Genomic DNA, 14,165 nt, shown 5'->3' with positions numbered 1-14,165 from the left:
AATTTTGATCAGTTACATTCATTTAACTCGATGTCTGTACGTAAAAGTTATATTCTAAAAAGTAAATTTACCTGTTTCGTATTACGCAATTTAATCTGTAATCGTCCGTATTAAGTTAAGATAAATGAGAGACGTCTTAAGCACCTGAAATTCATGAATTGATAAAATATGTAGCTATTTTGCGTTAAAAAAAAAATAACTTTCAAATAATACTTACACTACCAAACGTTAAAAGAGATAACTCAAATAATTTTCCAGCAGTGATCTTTGGTGGATAATTTGAGATCGCTATCAATAAAATTAAACCGAGGCTAATACTTTTTGGTAAACGATACCATTCGACGTTGTATGATGCAGCTCCGACTTTCTTGCACTGTTATAAAATTTATAAGCATAGTTCGATATAAAGAATTTTATGCAAATCATTTAAAGTTCAATTATTAGTAACAAACGATAAGAGAATCTGGAATAACGAACCTGATCAACTAGCAACTCTCCGATATAGCAAAATATAAATATATTAAAAGTGAAAGAAATCAACAAGATGAAGTATGTCAGAGTTGCGATCGGATCATTATTTTCCCATTCCTAAAAGTACAAGCTCTTTAAATATATCGTTAATATGAGTACAGTCATCCTCTTGGTGTTTACCGTCATACAATAATACTCGAGCAAACATATGATCAACGTGGATGCTACCAATTCCAACAAGCATACTTCACGCAGCACTTTTTCGACTTGTACAGAAAATCTGCAAAAATCGTTCGTCTCTGTGGACGTGACGGAACGTTTTAATCGTATAAGGAGGAGAAAATAAAAGGAGAGCGATTTGCTATTAATTAAGAAATAGAAAATGCTGAGAAATAGCAAAATGATGAGACGAGTTTAAATGATGAATGAATGATGAGTCTATGAAAAATTGATAAAATCGATTCTATTATAACGATATAATCAGAATACGTAGATAAAAAGAGAGCATTTTTCTCGTTAAAATGGTATTTGTTTCAAGTCTCTACGACTTTTGGTTACGGAGATATCGCCTTCAAAAAATTTCATTCATAATTCATAACACATGTGCGTAGTACTACTGATAGTACTACTATATGAATTAGTAACAGCTGTTAATATTCAATGAACTTATATAGGTTACTACGTTTTCCAAGAAATTATATAGGTCAGTGGGTCATTGTAAATATAATTTTTTATATCGTCATATCTCGGGAACTAATAATCGCAGAGATTTAAAAAAAGCACCGTTATAAAGGGCAATTTTTTTACTATTTTCTTATCTTATTATTATAAACAATTTGTTATAAACAATTTGTTATAAATAATTTTGTGTAGCAATTTTTTATAATTTGATATAAAATGAATCTATTTTAGTACATATCTATACGTTTACATATATGAATAAATTATTTAACAATTTATTATAAACAATTTGTTATAAACTATTTGTTATAAACAATTTTGCCAATAAATTTTTCAGAAGTTGATATCAAAATCTTACGTATTTACATAAAGATATTTAAAAATACATTTATTTAATAATTTGTTATAAAATTTTTATAAACAAATTCTTATAACGCAACGATCAATGATCCATTTAAATTTTCCAGAGACACATTATTTTGACAATGAAAGAGGACGATCATCAAGGTAGAAATGACAACATTAAAGGGAACAAATTGATGGATTAAGTTTAGAACACGAAAAACAGATTGAAGAATTCAGTTTACCTTAAGGTTTTGACGTGATCTCGGACAATAATGACCAGACGATCGTTTAGTTCGATGTTATTGCTTTCCTTGCCTTCAACGAGATCACTCAGCCTTGTCATGACTATCTGTACCTGGCCACAAGCATGAGTAACAAAAGTAGCTGCCAAACTACAAGCAGCTGTTGTTATGCTGTACATCACCATGGCGCACACGCAATGAAGGAAGAAGACGATCTCGTAAGTTGGACTAGCCTGTACGTCGAAGTATCTATCGTATCCTGGATAGGTAAGTAGTCTTATTGTGAGAGTTTCATTAATCTTCTTGCTCGAGGAGAGCGTCATGACCGTATGATAAGACATGCCACCGCTGAAAAGAAAAAGGGCGCAGAGAACAGTGAGATTACGACCGAGCGTAGCATATTCCTTCATGATCGCTCGATGATTCCGATCGCGCACCATTTTCCAATCGTTTTCAACGTGCGTGATACAACGTCCAATGGCCTTGCCTTTTAACCCAAGATAACAATACTTGATGGTTGAGGTTAAACAAAAACCAATTGGTCCAAAAAGCTTTAATTTGGCATTTACGTCATGTTCGTAAAAGAGCGTGTAAAGACCGGCTGGTAGTAAGACGAAACAAACCGTAGAGAAACAGGTGAGTGCTAATACGGCGGAAAGGATTTTTTCTGCACTCGATACGTGTTTGTAAACCATTGGCCAAAGTCCGATTGGTTTTAACACGAAACGACAGAGTTGGATCGCATAATTCATGTCATCCTCTTCCAACATTTTTTTAATTCGTTTAGAAAAATTATTCACCGATAGCTCAGTCTTACGATCGATAGGATACAGTTGAACGACTCGAGAGCGTGAGCTTGACTGAACGTAAAACTCGACGCGAGTTTGATCGCGTAAGGATGATGCGAAGGAATAGGAATAGTTCGATTGAAAGAAATGCGCAAGCGTGACTATTATTCGACGATACACATGGTATCATAAGTGACTTAATCTATCGAACGTATACTATAGGTTTGTGTGTATGTGTGTGCGTGTAATAAAACTTTCTTTCCAAAGGTCTTTTAATCAAACCGGATGCATAAGGAACGTGAAGAATGAACGGATATTTTTTGATCAGTCTCCTTCGTTTAATTCAACGTTTAGATGCTAAAACTATTTTAATCATTAATAAATAGGTAAGTTGTACTTTTTTTGATTTTACAAATTCGATATACATTTTTATGTCTAAGTATATATATAATATATTCTCAATTCATTCTGCTACTGCTTGGATTAAGTTCAGATATACGACTGACGATTTTAGAACCTGCAATTTTTATTTTTTTGTTTTTTTCTTTTTTTTCTCTTTTCTTTACCAATAAAAAATTGTTTCAAAATAGGCGAAGAAAAAAATTTTTGTTATAGAAATATTTTTTATAAATCGAAATACTCACACGACCGAAAGTCGCAAATGACAACTCGAATATCTTTCCAGCAGTAATTTTTGGCGGATAATTCGCTATCGCTATCAATAAAACAAGGTCTAAACCTTTATTTGCAGACAGACGATACCATTCGATGTTATAGGAGGCTGCACCAATTTTTCTGCACTGTTAGCGTTCAAGCTTAATGAACGATCGAATGAAAACTTTAGTTCATTCGGGAATGAAGATATAGAGAAAGAAAAAATGCAAGGAGTACCTCATTAACGAGTAGCTCACCGATGTAGCAAAAGATAAAAATATTAAAAGTGAAAGAAACTAGGAGGATAAAGTAAGTGAAAATGGCAACAGCGTCGTTATTAGACCATTCCTAAAAATCAGAAATCTATTGAGAATATTCATTGACAATGCGAAGATATTATCGTTACAATTATTAATAGTAATGTTAGTTTCAAATTAATTACCGTCATGCAATAATATTGAAGTAGACATATAATCAAGGTGGAGGCGACTAATTCCATTAAGCATACTTCGCGTAGAACTTTTTCGACTTGTTCTGAAAATCTAGAAATATTTACCTTATCTTGTATTTCTCTGCATGGGGTACGCAGAGGTATCACAACAACGATACAATCAGAGATATTTCGTTCTAGAAAAGATTTTCATTTTAGATTCTTAGACAATTAAGTTACCTAAGCACCTTTACGTGATCCTGAACAATCACTGCCAGACGATCCTCCACTACGGTGTTTTTGCTTCTTTTACCCTCGACGAGATCATCCAACCGAGATATAATAATTTGCACTTGACCGCAAACATGGCTGACAAAAATGGCTGCCAAGCTACAAGTCGCCGTAGTGATATTGTACGTGATCAAGGCGTATATGCAGTGTGTAAAAAAGATGATCTCGTAGGTCGGACTAGCTTGCGATTCAAAAAAGTGATCATATCCCGGATAGGTCAAAGGTCTGATGGTATGATTTTCATCGATCCTCTTGCGCGAAAACAACGGCATGATAGTGTGGTAGGACATGCCACCGCTGTAAAGAAAACTAGCGCAAAGAATGGTAAGATTGCGACCTACCGTAGCGTGTTTAATCATGATCCTTCGATAATCTTTATCTCGTACGTGCCTCCAATCTTTATCCATGTAGCCGATGCAACGACCAATGGCTTTTCCTTTTATACCAAGGTAGCAATATTTTATTGTTGATGTGAGACAAAAGCCAACAGGTCCGAAAAGTTTCAATTTAATGTTTATATTCTTTTCGTAAATCAATGTATGGAGACCGGACGGTATAAGAACAAAGCACAGACAGGAAATGCAAGCGAAACCGAGAACGATCGAAATAATTATTTCCCTTTTCGTTACACCATCGTATATTAACGGCCAGATACCAATTGGTTTGATAACCCAACGACATAATTGCAGAGCGTATCGAATATCTTTCTGATAATCTTTATTTTCTATTTCCGAATTATTATCTCTGCGGTCGTCCAATCGATCATGCATTATGACGGTTTGCGTGCACGAGACCGACTGAACACTCTGTCGGAAGAATATTCGTATTTCCGCAACTTTGATACGCGCAAGCGCGAGTGCAGTTTTGCGTTCTATATTTTAACTCGACATCATGACAAGGATTGTGTGTGCGAGAGGGATAATTGTATAAGTGGATAAAAACGAGGATATATCAGAGAAACAGTTTTACTGTGACATGGGGTAGAAAGTAAAGCCAACCTGAATGAGAAGAATCGTGGGTAAGTTTCGAGAAATTATTTAGTGAAAGAGTTTTATGTGTATATATATATAAATGTTCCTATGTATGTATTTTGTCTAAGTATTTTTTCCAACTTCATTTCTTTCAGATTTGACTATGAGAGTATTGAAAAATGTTGATGTACTAGTAGGTATTGAACGAAAGTATTGCAGTTGTAGAATACTATCTAAAATGATGGACCGTCCCTTTATGTCTCATATGCGAGCCGATAATATTTGAAATATGATTTATTTAAAATCTATAAGTAAGAACGGCCTCACCTTACAACATTGATGGAAACTATCACTATACCAGCCGATCATATAAGTTTCTACACTATTATAAGATTTCTTTTCACACATATTTAGAAGATATTTATTCGATTCTTAAAATATTTATTGCCTAAAACAATGTCTCTGGGGAACTGTAAGATTCTCTATGTTTGCGTAAACGTGGAAGTACTATATACATGTAAGCGAGCATTTATATTATTAACATGCAAATAATATATTCATGAAAAACTGATTACCTGTTCTGTTAGAAGTTCTTCTATATAACAAAATATGAAATTATTATAGGCGAAAGATATAAACATTATGTCAAATGATCTCCGCTAGTACCATTCTGAATAAATAATGCAATTCATTCGTGATTATCCAGCGTGTTTTGTTAATTGATTTTGCCTATTTTATATCATATAAATACTGTGAAATATATTTCATGGATTTTCATGATTTTATATAAGTATAATTAAATTTGTAGATATTTTTTTACGATGTAACGGCACGAAGCATATTCAAATAAGCCATCGAAGTTTTGATAACCTACGGTACATGTATTTACGTAGATATAATTTTTCTAATAATCAAATTTGAACAAAGAAAAAATTGGATACTCACGTCGCCAAAACTTCTTAGAGATAAATCGATGAACTTTCCAGCGGTGAGTCTACTAGATGACAACGACATCGAAATTATTAGAATGAGACTGAGAGCTTTTTTATCTTTAAGTTGATACCAATTGATCATATACGTCGATTCTGCCATTTTCTTGCACTATTATACGATTATGTTCGGATGTTACATTTAACTTTTACATTTAACGTTTAACGTTATTTTTCACATAACAAGAAAGATGGTGCTAATCGTATTAATGATTTCTAATATTCAAATAACTTTCTACTAATGCGATATTAATGCTTGAGAATTTCAGATTTGTATACATATATCTACATATGTGTATTTATTTAATATTTATTTTGTGAAATGATATAGGTGAAAGAAATTTTAATTAAACATAGTTCATGCGTTTGATGGTGCATTATTATTTTTATTTAGGAACATTTAATCGTACCTCATCTGCAAGTAATTCACCAATATAACAAATAATAAATATATTAAACATAAAGGATATGAGAAGTGTGACATAGGTCAACATATTAATCGTATTGACGTTATTCCAGCCCTGAAACGATAAATTCAGAATATTATCTGTTCAAAAGTGAATAGAAGAAATAGAGAAGAAATAAGAAGAAAATGATCTTTTTACTCTAATCATGTAATATCCAACCATACACATATTTAAACTACATGCAAAGATCTCTACGAGAGAAATTTCGTTCATAGAATCTTCCGTACATGTGATGAAACTGGAAGAACGCAAGATTACTTGTATGACAGTGACTCATAGGTGTAAAGTTTTAAACTTGGTGTAAAAGAAACAATGTACTTCAATACTCGCACGTGTTTTTTAACGATGTCACTTAATCGATCATCCATTGTATCATTTTCATCGGCACGCCCGTTTATGAGACGATTCAACCAGTGCATTAATATTTTCAGCTGTCCACAGGCGTGAAGGGAGCAAATGGCTATTAGACTGCAGGAACCCACTGTGATAGCACTCATGATGAAACCACAAATACATTGTGTTAAAAGAATTAGCTCGTTGGCCGGACTTTGACGAGTATCGATGATAACTTTGGAAACCGGATAAGCTAATGGCCTGAATGTCAAATTACCTACTACCATCTTCGGTGAATTTAACGGGACTATTACACGATATAGAAATAAAGCGCCAAATCCAAAAGACGCGGAAATTACGACGATACGTCGACCAATATGAGCGGTTTCAAGCATAATCCGTCGATCTTCCTGACGCTTAACCCCTTTCCAATCGATCTCTATGTGATCCAAGCAACGTTTAATTCCACTTTCATGAAGTATCAGTAACCAATATTTTATCAAGGTTGCAGTAGTGAACGAGATTGGACCTATTTTATTTAGCTTTGCCTGGATATCCTGTACGTCCAGGAGTATGTAAAGAACCGTACCGATTAAAAGGAAAATTATTAACGACGTATGTAGGACGTTTAAAAATCGAGAAAGAAGTATCTCGAGCAAGCCCGTGTTTTCGTTTCTAGGCCAGATTCCAGTTGCCTTCAAGAGCCAACGATTTAACTCGATGCTATAATTTATATCTTCCTGATGATTGGCATTCGATATCGATACAGAATTATCAACGACAAGATTCTCGTTACCTGCCATCTTCGAAGATCGATTCTTGACTGACAAACTCTGGACGATACATTCTCGTATAAAGTCGCAGCGCGTGCGTTACTTTTCTTTACTCGAGAGGGGAGAAATTATAGGTGAGGATAGTTTTCCACGTGTAATGACTGACTTTACGTGTTTACTGACTTTACGTTCGCGCAAGGAAATTATAATACAGACGGTAGTATACAACTACTACCGTAGTTATACAACTTTTTTAATACGCGGCGGTAGAATATTAGAATGTATTTTCTTTGAACTTGATATCATTCAAGAATATTTTTTAAGACATTCTCTAGAATCCGATTCAGATTATTTTTAAATATTCAACAATGAAAAATAGTTATTGAAATTATAGTTATTGAATTAAGATGATAACAAAAAGATTAAATAAGTAATGTTAAAGATCTGTTAGTTTCATACAATACTTAATAGCTAATGTTCTATAATATTATATATTATAGAAATATAACGTGAGTTTCACCTTTATCATCTGTAATACGTATGTTACGTGTAGTCTTATGATGAAAATTTTGCAAAAGTAACAACAAATACGTGAGTATACGTACATTACTGGAACTGCTCATTAATAATTCGATATTTTATATAATAGTAAAAAAATTATCGCATCAAATAGTAAAAATACGAATAGAGTATATTAAAAAAAAGAAACATATTATTAATAAAGTAAATATTTTATTTTATTATGCTCTTTACTATATTATAACAAACACTACTTTTGATTATAGTAGGTGATCCTAAAAAGACGAGTGAAATTTTTATATTTTTTCATGCGAAAGATTTTATTTATTTCGTAATTTCACCTGTATCATAATTAAGAGTCTCATCTTCGTGGATCAACGATGCATTAAAAACATTTGTCATTTTATATTATATATATATATATATATATATATATATATATATATAATATAAAATTCTTACAATTAGTTACTATGAGACTCCTACTATTATTCTACGATGTTGACGACTATACATGTGTTTATCGTTTCTTAGATTTTAATCAATTTTTTACATCGTCACCGTTCGCAGCATGTTTAAGTATGCAAAGGATGCTTTGATGACCTATACGAATTTATATCGTTTATATTTTTACGATATTTGATAGATCGATAACGCACGAACTATTGTTCATTTTTACTCACGTCACCGAAACTGCTGATAGATAATTCAACAAATTTTCCAGCAGTTAATTTTATCGAGGATGACGACATGGCAATTATTAAAAGAAGGGCGAGACTTTTTCTTCCTTGAAGTCGATACCAATCGATCATATAAGTTTCTTCGGCTACTCTTCTACACTATTAAAATGATATTGAATGATTTAACAATATCTTTTCAACTGTTATATAGGATCTATGTATTATAATATAAATATGTATATATATATATATATATATATATATATATACACACACAAACATATATATGTATGTATATATAATTATACCTCATCGCCGAGAAGTTCACCTATATAACAAAATATAAATATATTGAATGCAAAAGAGATAATCAACGCGATATAAGTCATATCGGAGACCATATCTCCTTTATCCCAATCCTGTAAGAACGAGTGTAACATAACTATTTTTGAGATTTCAGAGATTCGAAGAGCAAAAAAATTGGGAAACGATCTAAAATATAATAATCGTTTACGAGCATACCGCAATAAGATTATATCCAAGCAAGCATATGTTCAATGTACATCCTAATACTTCGACAAGAGAAATTTCCTGTAATAGATCTTCCGTAAAAGCAACGAAACTGGAAGAAGATATAATGATCTACAGACGTTAAAATTGCTGGTGACTACTTTTCTAATGGCATAACAGATACAAAATATCTTCGTATAATCGTACTTTTTCTTAAGAATCGAGACGTATGATAAAAGAAATGTTTTACCTGAGAATTCGTACGTGTTGTTGAACGATGTCGGTCAATCGATCATTAACGCTATTATTTTCGTCCGGTCGACCATCTACAAGATTTTTCAAGCAGGACATCATGACCTTTAATTGTCCACAGGCGTGTAAAGCAAATACAGCGGCCAAACTACAAGCACCCACAGTGACAGCATTCATGACGAAACCACAAAGACATTCTAATGGTATCATCAATTCATTCGCTGGACTTTGACGAGCGTCAACGATGATCCTAGAGATGGGATAGGCTAGTGGTTTGAATGTATAGTTTCCTATCACTACTTTGGCTGATGTTAGAGGTAACACTACTTGATAAAAGAAAACACCGCCGTATGTGAATGTCGCGGATACTATCACAATACGACGACCAAAAAGTGCACTATTCATCATAATCTGTCGATCATTTTCACTTTTGACATTTTTCCAATCGGTTTCCATATGACTTACACAACGACTTATATCTTTCTCATGTATTATAAATAACCAATACTTTGCAAGTACCATCAGACAAAAGCTTATAGGACCGATCGTTTTTAATTTCATTTCTATATCCTTTACATCTACAATAATATAGAGAGACGCCGATAATATAAGAAAGCCGATAAGAGAAGTACATACTACGTTTAAAAAACGATACAAGATTATTTCCATCCAGGATGCATTGATGGATGCAGGCCAAACACCGATTTGCTTCAAAAGCCAGCGATTCAATTCGGTACTATAATCTAGGTCCTTTTTATAATTCGTATTTTTTACGGATGTCAATATGCTGACCATCGTGTTCGAAGATAGATTACTACTGAAAGTTGTCGTTCAATTTCCTAACGTGCGTTCATCGAATGGTATAACAGCGCGTGCGCCATACAAAGGGTGGTACAATATTCCAGATAGTGATTATAAGCGTGTAAGTGAAGTAAGTGACTTATCTCTCATGACTATCGGAAAGATGACTTGTGCTAACGCTACTATATAATAAAATGGTATAAAATAAAGTGCCTCTATATTGTAAAAAATCAAATAACCGTAAGATTTTTCTACATTGATCAACGCAGATATGTGGAAGAAAGAAATGATTTAACGATAATTATGTATATTTTACAAGTAATATTTTGTTGATAATTTTTTAGGAAATGGCTTTGAAATTTTTTTGGTAATAATCAATCATTCGTTTCTTTCTTTTTTTCTAGATGATCAATTAATGATACAAGTGATCACATGTTAAAGAGCTCAAATAGATTAATTAGTAAGAGTACGTAACAAGCTCAAATATGCTGAAGCTGATTTCATCGCCTGAAACATTAATATGACAATAAATGAAAAGTGAAAGAATATTGAGTGTTAAATGTTACTTACGCTACAAAAACTAGCCAAAGACAATTCAAATAATTTTCCAGCTGTCAATTTTAACGGAGCGTTTGAAACAGCGATCACGAGTGTAAGATCAAGGGCTTTCTTTTTTGGTAAACGATACCAATCCATCATATAGGAAGTCTTGCCGACATTTTTACACTGTCAAATGAATCGGATGGCGATGCATTACAAGAAGAGATTCAATTGGTACAGAAATACCTGTTCAGCGAGAAGTTCCCCAATGTAGCACAGAATAAATATGTTAAAAATAAAAGACACAAGTAAGGTACAATACGTCAATGTTCCTATTGTTTCGTTACGTTCCCATTCCTGAAAGAAACTGAATGTTGCAAAGTTGACGATCGTCCAAAATATTTCGAGTACTCGAATATACGTAAATTCTTGATCTTCATACCGTCATAAGGTAATATCCCAAAAAGCATATATTTAATGTACATCCCACTAATTCTACGAAACATATCTCATTGAAGAGCTGTTCGATCCAAGATATAAAACTAAAGAGATTGATGAGTGTAGAATTGTTGGGTTAAATGTATTAAAAAGAAAATTAATATAATTTTTAGTTTATCGTCATCGCTATTGTCAAAATGAACTCACTCGAATATTCGTAAATGATACTTTACAATGTCTCCCATCCGTTTGTCTGAAGAATCAAGATTATTTGTTTGTCTTTCACCGAGAACGAGATCGTCCAATTTAGACATTAGAATTTGAAACTGTCCACAAGCGTGCATGACGAAAACCGCAGCTAGACTGCAAGCACTTATCGTAACGGAATAGACGACGTAGCCAGCTAAACATTGCAAAAATTGGACTATCTCGAAATATGGACTGGTCCGTGGATCGATAAGCTTTCGATAGATCGGAAAAGATGGTGCTCTTATCGTTTCGTTATCAATGATCTCCATTCTTCTAGCACAGAGCGGCATCACAGTGCAGTAAAAGAAGCCACCACCGTACATGAAGACTGCACATGAAATGACCAAAGATCGACCAAACTCTGCATTCTCGACGACGATTTTACGGTCTTTGTAATAATTCGAGGCACGTTCCCAGTCTATACAAATATGTTGGATACATCTTGTTATAGCCTCTCCTCGGGATATCAGGATGTAATATTTGACGGCCGCCATAACACAGAAACTCAAAGGACCAATCATTTTGATTTTTGCATCGAGATCACCTCGATCGAGGAACGTGCAGAGAGCACACGGAACGAGCAGGAATCCTATCAAACAGCTACTAATAGTCGTCAAACAGATAGAAATTATTTTATCTATGAAAGTAACACTTAACGACAGAGGCCACGCTCCTATCGGCTTTAAGAACCAACGATTTAGCTGAATACTATAACTCCAATCCTTTATACCGAACTTAGAGAATAATATTAATGTTTCGGATGGCGTGCTATCGTTTAACATGATGCGAATCGTATGGAAACAACTTATTCACTGGCAAAGTTAATGATTACAATGGATTGATTCCTTCAGATTCGACTTGCGCATGTGCATCCACTCAACTATGCGACGAAAGAATTGGGTAAAGATAATGTGCACTTTTATAGGAACGTATTACTACCCCTCCAGGATAAAATTCAATCGAACTATACACATAAAGATAAATATCTACATTTGTATTGTCTGAACAATATTTTTGAAATAGAATGAAATAGAAAAGGAGGCTCATCATTATTAATTATGCTGGAAATTCTTATATAGTAGATTGAATTTAGATAATTTAAAGAAATGTAAGTACATTAGTCCATCCCTTATTCATTCAATAATCTATGAGATTTATTACGTTTTACAACATAATGGAGAAGTAGGGATACATTTCCCACCAGGGAAGACGGCAAAGTTATATATTTGACAACCCGACAGTCACTAGTTCAGATTTACTACCAATATCGACCCGCACGCGTTTCCGCAAGTAGTAACGAAAAGATCATGTAAATACCTCGCATATTCTTTCAATGTTATACGCGAAATAATTTGTTTTAAAACGAAATGGAGAAGAGGGGATTCATTCCCCACCAGGGAGGACGACAAAATTATATCTTCAACAGCCTGACAACTACTCGTTCAGATCTACTCCCAATTTCGACACGCACGCGTTTTCCGCAACTAGTCACGAAGAGATCATGTAAGTATCTCACTCATTCTTCCTATATTCTATACAAAATACTTTGTTTTAGAGAAATGGAGAAGTGGGGATGCTTTCCCCACCAGGGAGGACGGCAAAATTATATAGTAGCCAGGACAGCCCGTGGTTCAGATCTACTCTCAACTTCGACACGCACGCGTTTCCGCAAGTGGTAACGAAGGGAAGTGGGGATGCTTTCCCCACCAAGGAGTACAGTAAAGTTATACAGTAGCCAAATGGACAGCCCGTGGTTCAGATCTATTCTCAATCTCGACACCCACGCGTTTCCGAAAATAGTAATGAAGCGATTATGTAACATATGATGTATATCACTAATTCTTTCAATATTTTATACGATTTTTTTTGTTTTAGAATCAAATGGTCTAGAGGGAATACTCTCCCATCCTTGACTATCTGATGAAATAGTAATGGGCGAACGGCAGTATATTACAACATCCTATTTAATGTTTCGGGTGGGACCCTTGGGAGGGGCCTAAGGGTGAGGGCCTTCGGGCGAGTTACTGTCTCCATATCCTTTCCTTTTTCGTTTCCCCCCTTTTTCCTTTTCTGTATCAGTTTAAATCATCGTGGAGCCTTCGCTGCACGTGAGCAGAACAAAATCGGACCATTGACTGACTTGGTGAGTTCCTGTATTTGTTTGATTTCATACTTCGATGAGAGGATTTAGAAATTTTCGTAGGAAGCAATTCGTGCGAGTATTAACGAAGAGTTTACGCAAGTACAATGTTGTATCATTCATATTTTCGAAATTCTATACAATTTTTTTTGCATTAGATTTGGAGTTTGGTCATTCTGTGGAGTTTGGCGATCTATCTCCACGAGTGGACTTAGAAAATTTCGCAGGAAGCCATTCGTGCCAGTATTAACGAAGAATTAATTGAAATATACAACAGTTTATTTGATTTTAGACGTACATTGCGAAGTGGGGATACTCGGCTTCGAGAGACGACAACAAAGTCGGTCCTTCGACCGACTATTACTGTGACTAGTTCAGTTGTGCTTTGGACTTCGACGAGGAGACTTAGAAATTTTCGCGGATGCCATTCGCGCGAGTATTAACGAAAATTTACGGAAGTACAATATTGTATCATACATATTTTCGAAATTCTATACAATTTTTTTGCATTAGATTTGGACTTTGGTCATTCTGTGGAGTTTGGCGATCTATCTCCGTGAGTGGTCTTAGAAATTTTCGCGGATGCCATTTGTGTAAGTAT

At 34.2% G+C, this 14,165-nt stretch overlaps 3 protein-coding genes across 3 annotated transcripts; all 3 read right to left on the bottom strand.

The window, feature by feature from the left end:
* Positions 1–2: 2 nt before the first annotated feature.
* Positions 3–4,899, bottom strand: LOC122636181. The gene is made up of 9 exons (XM_043827155.1): positions 3,852–4,899; positions 3,624–3,723; positions 3,419–3,529; positions 3,172–3,327; positions 1,740–2,599; positions 652–751; positions 478–588; positions 218–373; positions 3–144 (listed from the first exon to the last, which is right to left on the bottom strand). Exons 1-9 carry the CDS (start codon positions 4,670–4,672, stop codon positions 91–93), a joined length of 2,469 nt encoding a protein of 822 aa, XP_043683090.1. The 5' UTR covers positions 4,673–4,899; the 3' UTR covers positions 3–90.
* A 790-nt stretch (positions 4,900–5,689) lies between these two features.
* Positions 5,690–11,792, bottom strand: LOC122636051 (odorant receptor 67c-like). Its single transcript, XM_043826877.1, has 5 exons — positions 11,383–11,792; positions 11,180–11,279; positions 10,984–11,094; positions 10,768–10,923; positions 5,690–5,743 (listed from the first exon to the last, which is right to left on the bottom strand). The coding sequence occupies exons 1-5, from the start codon at positions 11,745–11,747 to the stop codon at positions 5,690–5,692; spliced, it is 786 nt and encodes a 261-aa protein (XP_043682812.1). The 5' UTR covers positions 11,748–11,792.
* LOC122636050 (odorant receptor 22c-like) lies at positions 8,408–10,231 on the bottom strand. Its single transcript, XM_043826876.1, has 5 exons — positions 9,395–10,231; positions 9,157–9,256; positions 8,943–9,053; positions 8,638–8,793; positions 8,408–8,557 (listed from the first exon to the last, which is right to left on the bottom strand). The coding sequence occupies exons 1-5, from the start codon at positions 10,189–10,191 to the stop codon at positions 8,504–8,506; spliced, it is 1,218 nt and encodes a 405-aa protein (XP_043682811.1). The 5' UTR covers positions 10,192–10,231; the 3' UTR covers positions 8,408–8,503.
* Positions 11,793–14,165: the final 2,373 nt, after the last annotated feature.

Source organism: Vespula pensylvanica, chromosome 20 (genome assembly GCF_014466175.1).
Source record: "Vespula pensylvanica isolate Volc-1 chromosome 20, ASM1446617v1, whole genome shotgun sequence".
NCBI lineage: Eukaryota > Metazoa > Arthropoda > Insecta > Hymenoptera > Vespidae > Vespula > Vespula pensylvanica.
The sequence above is the reverse complement of the archived record's forward strand: the minus strand, read 5'-3'. Positions and strand labels throughout refer to the sequence as shown.